This window comes from Mya arenaria, chromosome 6 (genome assembly GCF_026914265.1).
Source record: "Mya arenaria isolate MELC-2E11 chromosome 6, ASM2691426v1".
Taxonomy (NCBI): domain Eukaryota; kingdom Metazoa; phylum Mollusca; class Bivalvia; order Myida; family Myidae; genus Mya; species Mya arenaria.
Window position 1 is genome coordinate 26757218 of NC_069127.1, and position 11206 is coordinate 26768423.

Below are 11206 nucleotides of genomic sequence, written 5' to 3' on the forward strand. Positions count from 1 at the left end.
AATTGATGTTAAATTAGTCTCATTGTTTCAGTAACAGTTCAGCAATCCTAAGGGAACTTTAGCTTTTTGTATTTGTAATTGCAAAGCTTCCATGGTCCTGACACATTGACTCCTAAATCCAATCACAGAAACCATCCTTCTATTTTAGTACCAGCAGCCTTCACCTGACCTGCCCCAAAAGCAATCACCAAGTATGTGTTTACATAAGTTTTATTCACATCAAGTTTCATAACTTTTCATCCATCATCTATGGAGTATTTTATTATTTCAGTAACAGCCGTTTTTACCTTATCCACATTTACTCAAACTACTATCGAACTTAAGATAAGCTTCGTACACAATGACTCTCATCGCCATTCATCAGTGCTATCTTAAATGATTAATCAAAACGTGTTCTGTTTTTAGTAATATTACATCGAGGTTGATCTTACAAACCCTAAAAGAAATCTAAAACAATATATTCACATAAGCCACCTATACACCAAATGGAAATCCAAACAACGACTTACCGAAATTGAACAACAAGGTTGAGGTGTTTTAAACACAATCTAACAGACATTTATTCAAACGTGTATAACGTACATTGACTGCAATGCATGATAACATTGTCAAACATATTTTATCAGTGGTAAATATAAGTAATGGTATAACATATCATCTGCTTCTGAAAACAATTTTATATAATATCATTATGAATATCATCTGCAAAAAAGCAAGGATATATAGTTTAGTTATCATTCTAATGTGATTAAAGTATTTTTTTGAAAACGAGAGCTTTTGCAACATAAGTTTACAAACATACGCTTGTACCCAAACCGTATCGTAATGAATCACTCATTATACATGAGACAATTAACGGCTGCAATATTTTGTTCAATTGCAACCGTTCAATAATAATAATTTCAATGAAAAGGAACAAACCACTTAACAAGGTTAAAAAAAAAGATTTCTTAGAATATGGAGCTTTGTTTTACCATGATTGGCAATAATTCAAAAGCCAGAAAAATAAATGAATTGAAATTATTATATGTTTGTATAACAAATATGACAATATCATATCAACTATCTAGAGGGGAAGTAGACAGTAGTAAATAGGTACACCTTATTTGAAATACGTTTACACGCAAAAGAAAAATAAGAAAAATCGTTAAACATTAGACCACATAACAGACGTAGCTGGAATGATGTTTACAGTGTTATGCATATTTCAGTAACACACAAACCCTGTTTACCAATTGATAGCAAGATATATTTGTCATCCAATTTGGCTTTAAGTTTAAAACAAAAGTTATGGCTGTCGAACAATCGTAGCCGTCAAGGTTTGGAAGCCATGGCGAGTTGATTCTTTATATCATTGGATCTCAAATCAACTGAATCCAACTAAAACAATACGTTTCCGTCTAGATTTTATCCAAATGTCAATATACGGACGATTGAACGACCCAAAATGAGAATGGTAACCAAGCAAGGTATTGAATGAAGCAAACATGCTTTTATGTAAACTATTATATTGAAACTCATCTCTTGTTAGTTCATTTACTTAAACAAATATTTTGTAAAGTATCTTTATATTGGCATTCAGTTAAAATGGAAATTTGGTTAAATGTTAAGTATATTTTCAAGACACATCCATTTATAAAACTGCATTGATTAAGATATGCATTTATGAAATACATTGTTGCATTTAACAAAGACTATGATAAGTAATTATTAAAAGATTACTTCAACACAAACCCCAAGTATCACATTATGTATCGATGGACATGTATGAACGATTGGAATGAATGTTAACCGTGCAATGATGATGCAATTCCAAATGACAGAAAGCACATATTACACTATCATTGTTATATACAGTGATGTATTTATTTTCTCTAATTGTTCAATCCTAAGTGGTACTGAGACTTTAAAGTTGGTACTTCGGCAGAGTAAATAACAAGTAATATTATGCATAAACATCGGGTTAAACAATTATTTAAACAGTGTAGTTACTGTTGCCATAAGGATATCAGTTAACTGCCATTTAACATTGAATCACTTGCAATTATCACAACAATCATAATTTGACAACCTTTGAATTCAAACTTAAAAACGCACAGATGTTACAAAATAGTGCAACAACAAATCAGTTTAGGTAAGTACAGGATAAAAAGTATCCGTTAAGAAAATTGTTTAAATTAATAATCGACATTGTCAGACAATTATACGCTACATTAAAATATGCAAATACCATTAATATGTTCGAAAATGAAACAAATTTTCATGAGACACTTGCCGGCTTCCCCGATAACAGAACGGCGGTAATGACAATTCCTTCAGGAATAACTAAAATCGGTTATAACTCATAAAAAGCGCAATTTTAAAAGATATATTTTATTATTACTTGTATAAATACCGAAAGTATTAGATTGCATATGGATGAACAGATATGTCTGGTGGCTAATTAGAGTAAAAGATAAATAAGGATTCAATTTTGCAGAGTCAAAATGACAATAAAGCAATGTATTACAATATGTATGTAATCATTGTCTTTAACAAACATATTAACAAATATAGTTCAATGTCGTTCGGATCCATGCCAGTTGCTGCTCCTGTCTGCTTACTTAAATGAATTTCCGCATCGCAAAGATATCTGTTTACATTGTCACATTTTTCTGTTTCCAGTACAAGCATGCAACCTTGCTTTGTAATTGACAAGCATGCTAGAAACTCTTCCGACCCGAAATACTCTCCAGGAGTTTGTGGATCAAACGTAAGGAAACTGTCTTGAAAGTACAATCCGTCGTCCAGGTGATGGTTGATACCTTGATAAAGGTGCGGGGTCAATTTACCATTGTATTTTGAACATGTTGCTTTTATTTCATCTTTGATGTATGTTTCTGGTGGAACACAAAAATCTCGTCCGATCTCAGAAGATGTATAGTAATATTTCGTACAGTTACGTTGGAGCTTTGAATGCGCACTGCGATCAACACAAACTCCTGAATGTGCATCGGAACATTTAGTGCTTGTGTAACCAAACTGACTGTTATTTAGTTTGGCAACAATGCATCGGTGTTTTCCTTCTTTTACATCAAACTGAAATTTGCGGTAAACGGCGGCATGGCTTGAACCCGAACATTCTAAGACCGAATGGTCATCAGCCATGCAATAACATTGGGCATTATAGAAACCTATGTAATTCATCGATCCACGCGCCAAGCACTCTTTCGTACATTGAAACAAGGAAGGTTTTCCTGTTAAATTCAATGTGAAATCCTTGGGTAATGCTGTGGCACAACCGTGATATGTGATATAAGTTCCAAGTTCAGCTTGTTGATGTATCCACAATGCTTCACCATCGTTAAGTCCTAAATTATTTGCAAGACTACAGTCGTTCATTTTATAATCCGTAAGTAGAGACTTTGTCACAGTATCGATATACGCCATTCCTCCATGATGGAAACAGTTTGTGCTGGCATAGTCAAATGTACCATGTCTGCTGTTGTTTGCACGTATTGGTATCATTAAAATTACTATAAATGAACACCATCGTATTGCTCTCAAGTGCCATGGAAAATCTGTTACACTCAGGTTAGACAACATTCCGATCTCATTCGTATTCCTGTAAGCAAACAACAACCTACAGAACAGAGCTGTGACACTATACTACACCGTATTTGTATTCTTCACTGTATATGATCGGAAGTACTTGAACAACATCGGAAACACTTAAAGATAAACATTAATACATTTGTAATAATATATGCAATAATATAGTTGTACTTATTTCACAACAAATATCATTCCCAAGAATGACAAATGAACAGGCAACTACTGGGAAGCGAGTACTTATTTTGTTGCTATAAAAACTATACAAATTTGGCCAACTTAACCAAAAATCGTATTTTAAGATTTATGATACAAAAATAGCGCCAATATTAACATATGGTTCAGAATTATGGGGTACTGAAAAACGTAACACAATTGAATCTGTCCAAATATACGCGTGTAAAAGATATATGTGTGTCCCTCAGAAAACAACAAACATAGCAGTTCTTGGTGATTGTTGATGATTTCCGATGTTTATACAAACTATGAAAAAAGTAATAAAATATTGGCTTAAGATACTACATATGCCAAATGATAGATTTGTGCGCCTTGTTTATAATATGCTCAAATATGTGGACGAACTGGGGCACAGCAACTGGACAACACGGGTTAAAACATATATTAAATGTGACGGGGTATAGCTATGTATGGATTGATCAACTGGTCCAAAATTAAAATATATTCTTGATCAACATTGTGCAAAAACTTAAAGACCAATACATGCAAGATTGGACAAGGTGAATATCAGAATTTCATAAACTTAGCCTATTCAGAAATTTGAACACGGATTATAGACATGCACCATACTTAAATAATGTAAAAATAAGAAAGTTCCGAAGTGCTTTAGCTAAGCTTAGGTGTTCCGCCCATAATTTAGAAGTTGAATCAGGCAGATATTATAATACCCCCTATGAAAATAGAATTTGTAAAATATGTCAATTAGAGGTTGAGACTGAGTACCATTTCATAATGAAATGCAATACTTTTAATGATCTGAGGATCAAATATCTCCCCAGCAAGTATTACAATAATCCGAACATGCATAAATTTCATCTCTTACTGAACACAACAACAGATAGCACTGTTAATAACTTAGCAATGTTTATCTTCTATGCCTTAACATTGCGGGAAGAATTTGTGAATAATAATTTACCATACCAGTGTTGAAAAACACCATACTGATATATATTTATTCATAACTATATATAAGGATGTTTTACTTTGTACATGGTATTATATGCACATTTATCACTACATATATTATATGCAAAATAATTTTCACATGTAACTTGTGTTCACCATTCACCTGTAATTGTCTCATTTGTGTTTGTTTGTACATAATGTCTGTTTTGGGCCGGTGGCCTTTATCAAATAAATGATTTCAATTTGAATTTGAATTTATGAAACCAAAGATAAATTAATAAATCGGGAATTCGAAAGGAGGGTCTACAAAAGTCTGTAGAGACTTCTTGCAAAATTCGTCAGTATATCAATTGGGAGGGTTTTATGTACATTATTGTTGAAATGCATTTAAGTACAGTTGTAAACATTTTGCACTGGTATTTGTACATTTATGTTAATGATTTCGTGTCCAACCCAACACAAAGAGAGAAGTGTCTTAATGAAATAAAAGTATGTGCGAAGATGGAGACATACATGTCAATAAACTCATCTGATGCCCACCAAACTGAATAATTTCTGACAAATAAATTAAATTATCATGTTGGAAAATCAGCACATATCTGGCTTTAATCAAATTAATATTATTAATTTGTGCTGATTTTAATCTGTTGTAGGGATGATGTTTCAAGTGGTTGATTAGTAAATAGTATGTGATATTGTTACGGGCTCGCTAGCCTGCCCCTCGAAAGCTGGTATCTGGTGTAAATGAAGAGAAGACCCCTGGTCACTCATGATCACCCTTGGCATATTGTCCGATGAGAAAGAGCACACGGTAATCTGAGCGCATCCGTAGCGTAAGGAAACATTTTATTACCTTTGTATCATGTATTCTGATTACGGTTTTAGATAGCCGACAGATGTAATCAGCTTAGCACAACTCTTTTTTTTACGTCTTACATGTATCGCTTTTGAAGTAAATTTGTATGTTTCTCCAAAACATTGTATACGCATCTTGCAACGCAGATTAAACTGTGGCATGGCACTTCCTCATTATTCCTATTTTCGTTTTTATAACACCAAAATAAATTGTCTATTGTTGAAAACGGTATATAAATCATTGTATGGTATAGCTTGATATAAAACGTCTAGCGCTTTTTAATTAATTCACATAAAACTATTTGTATTTTCCGTTGAAATTGACAAAGGGATAGTACTCATTTTCGCGATTCTGGTCAGACTGATTTGACCCCCAAACCCGATAACCTATACTTAACATTTTAGTAGGATAAGAGGCCGGCCGGAAGGCCGATCGGTTGCCGGCTGTAATGGCAAAAACACTTTCCAGTATTGTTTTCCTGACCTATATAAAAGAGGGTCATGGCCGGAAACAAGATGTCGGACTTTCAAAACTATAAACAATTGATACATGTATTTGTGATATATATTATGAATTGTCAACTATCTATTTAAATTGAATCATTTCTTGAGTAGATCTGAGTCATCCTAAACAATATACATTTGCATCAATGCCATGCCTTACACATTTAAGAACAACTTTTGTTAAGGCATATAATCGATTGCTTAACTATTGCAAAGAGGTAAACTAAGTTACACATATAAGTATAACTTTTGTTAAGGCATATAATCGATTGCTTTAATATTGCAAAGAGGTAAACTAAGTTACCTCATGTGATGGTTGTAATTTATAACAAAAGTCTAGACTGTGTTTCATCAACGCGGTTCTACGTCTTTAACACGAGTAACCGCTACCGTTGAACAATTGTCAGAATGTACCAAGTAAGGTAATTGTGACTATTTATCAAGACCCCGTAACCCTGAGCAGTATCAATATCTTCTTACCATTAGCTGCATCTCTTCCACAGGTCATATCTGTTGACGATTGATACAATGTTATTCTACAAGCAATTTCATTTATACACGTATGTAAATGTTTGCAAACATTTCTGAATGACTGTTGAATCTTCTGATTCATTTCTCGTTAATGATATATATATAAATTTTTTGATAATAATGATAAGGAACAACATTGCTAGCTCTTAAAAGGTACGATAGCGCTAATCAAAAGCTTAGTCTTAGATGTAAATATGGTCTTTTAGGATAGTGTAGAAACAAGGAGAACACACACAATAAACAAACAATTGGAACAAAATAAGTGTTTTCGAAACAGGTTCTCATATACAAGCTAACATCGGCTATTTAAAAGGCCATTAAGCCTATTGAAAGTGTAATTGAAAACATATTTTAAAGCATTTTACCTTTACCTACGATCAGAGATTTAAGACTACAATTGTGTTTTAAGAGTATGTCGTAATGCTTGCTTAATAAAACACTTATAAACGTTTTCCATAATTTGTGATATCTTAATCCTTGCTTTAGCAAGTTAGAAGTAATTAATTTACTGTTGGAACAAAACCTATCCACACCCGAACATATTGTAGTAAATCTAACTAATTTCGAAATGAAAACATCATAGGACGGGGACATTGAAATTGATTAGGGATGATTAACACTACAAGTTTAACACTATAGTTAAATGTCACTTATGAAACTTTAATACGTATTAGCGTCACAGCAGTGTCGATGATACAATGGAAACAATAGGGTCAATCCCAGTAAGAAATTAATCAGAAATGAAGCCTGTCATAAGGCACAGGGTAAGAGCCTAAACGACAATGAACTTAAGTTACAAACGTATAAACAACACAAACACGAATACATACAAGCCATAATGCATCCAATGGGTGCGGGTAAACCTCCATAAACTATAACTATAACAAACCTGATGATATGGTGGCTGCAGAACCTGATTTTGCGACATCAAACTTGATCCCCTACAGTCACTGATGACATGGTCTAAACCAGAATTTCTCGAAACGAATGTGACACCTGTCGGTAACGTCCGTCATTGATCTAGTAAATTTCACTATTGACCTTTACTTTTGACCTAGAAGTAAACAGATATATAATTTTTATCATTGCTTGTATATCATAATACTTATGTGCAGTTTGATAAAAATAACTTTAGAGTGATATTCCCGAATGAGAAAGAAGTTATTAGGCAGAAGTAGGGTACGGGAAGATAGCAGTTGCAAGCTCGAAGAAGTGAGGATTTATAGACTGCCTGTTGGCGGCCAGTAGTATGCATTTTGTAGGCTTTCGAAAGTGAGCATTGATAGGCTCGCTCCCGGAAGTGACCAGTTGTAAGCTCCAAGAAAGGAGCAGTAGAAGTATATACTATACTGTACTTGTTTACTGCCTATTGTAAGCTACCCATCGTAAGCAATGATAGTCTCCCGTATGAACACGTAGTTGGTTCCTGTAGTTGAACACATTTCAAACCATAGATCGACGGTGTATTCAGATAATACAAATTTAAAATCAATTTTAAAGCCGTTTGATTCGATTGGGATGTTTACTAATTTGGCAACATATACACGTTTCGCGATTTATGTGTTCTAAATATGACATCCCTGATGCTACTTCTTTAGTAGCTTTGGAAGACGTTAGTAATACTGGTTAAATGTACCACTATGAGGTAGGAAACGATTTATGACTGAGCTGAGCAGAAATGTGTCTTATGACGATAGGTTTACCACACCTATTGGTGGCCACCAATAGGTTCAGCCACCAGTAGGTACAAACAATTGTTATTTTAGTTTGAAGCTAAATAAGAATAACTTATTTAGTACGCTAATATATTTTAATTTAACAGCCTCACTTTAGAAATGTCAATACCCAGGTATATATCTCCTACTCATTGCCTGTGGATGTGTATTGTTCATTGGCTAATTAAAAAGAAATAGGACCACCCTGTTAATTTTTGGACAGTAACTAGGTCGTTGACCTTTAAGATAATGCAGCAGGCATTTGGCAATCAAAACACAAACTACTTATAAGACTTTCCAAGATTATCTTTCTTTTTATGGTTTGCTACATCATGGAACTTTATAGATACTCATGATGATGATGATGATGATGATGATGATGATGATGATGATGATGATGATGATGATGATGATGTGCGAGTGTATAATTTATGTGGTATTTCCACTGAAATAAAGCCGATGGTAACTGGAGAAATTCTAGTTCATCTCAACCAGCATTTTGGAACATAAAATACAAAGAGGCTTAAAACGAAGAAAGTTAGCATTTATTTTGGTCACTTATGACTTTTGTGTACTAATATTGCTATTTACTAAAAATCATCGTAAAGGGATAATTTCGCGATAATGATTAAGCCATAAATGTCGTATAATGAGACAGATTGTTAAACGTTTTTAAGATTTAACAATAAATGATTTAATTAAACCTTTAGGATACACGTTAAAAACCAAACTTTAATGATTCATACATTTCCTTTTCAGTTAATCCACCGTTTGTCACAAATAAAACGATGTTGCATAAACTATTCATTAAGTTCACCACCGGTATATTGTGTCAATAAAATTCCAAATTTGAACGAACATTACCATTTAAATGAAAAGCATGTTAAACGTAAGATTTAAATCAGTATAGAGGTTATAAAGGTTATTACGATATTTTCAAAAAATAGCTTTTGTCAAATATACATACATTCAAACATAGTGTATTCAATAACTTCATTGATACGAAAGAAAAGTATATTTTGAAATCAATTCCTATTGAACTCTTGAAATTTAAGAAGGCTATTTTGAAAGAAGGAATACTTCAGCGACAACTATTAAGATTATAATCTATTAAAATATAATTTATAATAGAAGGCTTTTAAAATATTAAGTTCTTGTTCTTACAATGTACGATTGAGACCTGATCAATGTCAACGAAATGCAATGGCCTGCTTTCAAACACCAACCGGAATTGAACTGATATGTATTATTTAAACATGCTTGTGTGTATGTAAGCCTCAATTTCCAACAGGGTTACCGACGCCTCTCGACAATAAACAACAATTTATGTCACATTTGGAATAATTGTAAATTAAAAAGCTTATTTTGAACTACCGATAATGTTTTATCATCGTTGCATACATTTATGTCAAATTTTGGACAATATGTTTTTGCATTTTTGATTAAATATGTACGAGTGGTCATACTATATTTTGGAAACTAAGAGCTCAGACAAACGTGATTTGATTTTGCAATTAAATTGTTCAATTAAACTTGTGATTTTTATTGAAATTTAGTGAAAATTTTATCTTACGATATTTTGTCGTTCGCTCTATGATGAGATGGCCCCGTTCATTATATTACCCCACTGACATCAACTTGGCCCTAGCTAGTCATACCGCCATTCCCACCAAGAAATTCTCAAATCATTTTGAATATAATTCAATACCAATGATCATGCAATGCAATTTGAATTTGAACAGTACTTAAATTCAATCTCAGGAGCCATGCTAATATAAACATATTGTTAAGTATTGCAGCAATCATTATATATAGATACTAAAGCAAAACAGATCGTAACCCAATATATCCAGATCCAAAATATTGTAAGACCATATACAAATTAAAATCTCGACGTACGATAAAGCTTGCTGTTGAAAATTTAGGCCAAACGTTTGGCACAAAATCAATCCCTAATATAATTTTACAATGACATTCAATGCGACTAAATTGTATCAGGTATTTCAATACGACCACAAAATAAGCACACCTGAATTCTTTATTAATATTGTCTGCATCTGTCATGATTGAAATTGATTAACACGAATCGTCAAATTGTACTCAATGTATGCAATAAAACATTAAGAGAAGAAAAACCTACGAGATGTTTTCCCTCATGCATGATGACCATATTTACATTGTCGTCGCCGTGAAAATATGTTGTTATTAAAAATAATAAATGACTACTGCCATGACTGAATACGACTCTTTAAAGTTACAATATACAAAACAATTAGACCAAATAGATGTTCACTTGTGCGACGGACAATTGTTGCCATCTGCATGCAAAATACTTGTGTTTTAAGAGATTCATGCATAAATATTGAAAGTCAGTTTCACAACAAAAAGAATGTTGCATTTTAAAATAGTGTGTAATCTATGATGCAACATCGCAATATGACAAATACCAATGTATTTTGTAAAGCACTAATAAACATGTATGGCGATTATCTCACGAATTAATAAGCCGAACTATTTTTTTTGAAAGATGAATGCGATATATTGGTTGTTTAACGATTAAACAGGGCACGTTGAACGTCTATCAATATGGAATTTAGTTTCAAAAAAAAGCCTGATATTGGTTAAAATGATATCACCATGTATATATCATCGAATTCATGTCTAAACGCGTTTGTAATCAGTTTAATCGTATTTTTGTTGTCAGAGCTCTTTAAAAGAACTAAATGTGAATCCGTCAGACAAATAATTGGCTGTGGCATACATCTGAACACGATCAAAAAACGAACTTAATAGTCGTTAATATTAGTTCGTCAGTTTTCAAGGAAACACACATCAAAATATTGTCAACGACGATGACGTCGACGTGC

At 33.0% G+C, this 11206-nt stretch overlaps 1 protein-coding gene across 2 annotated transcripts; it reads right to left on the reverse strand.

The window, feature by feature from the left end:
- Positions 1-299: 299 nt before the first annotated feature.
- LOC128239000 (uncharacterized) lies at positions 300-9198 on the reverse strand. 2 transcript variants are annotated; one of them, XM_052955399.1, is made up of 4 exons: positions 9086-9198; positions 7514-7678; positions 6574-6603; positions 300-3604 (listed from the first exon to the last, which is right to left on the reverse strand). In XM_052955399.1, the coding sequence occupies exon 4, from the start codon at positions 3583-3585 to the stop codon at positions 2506-2508; it is 1080 nt and encodes a 359-aa protein (XP_052811359.1). In that variant the 5' UTR covers positions 3586-3604; positions 6574-6603; positions 7514-7678; positions 9086-9198; the 3' UTR covers positions 300-2505. The 2 variants fall into 2 exon arrangements, with proteins under 2 accessions (XP_052811359.1, XP_052811360.1); XM_052955400.1 differs by lacking the exon at positions 6574-6603.
- Positions 9199-11206: the final 2008 nt, after the last annotated feature.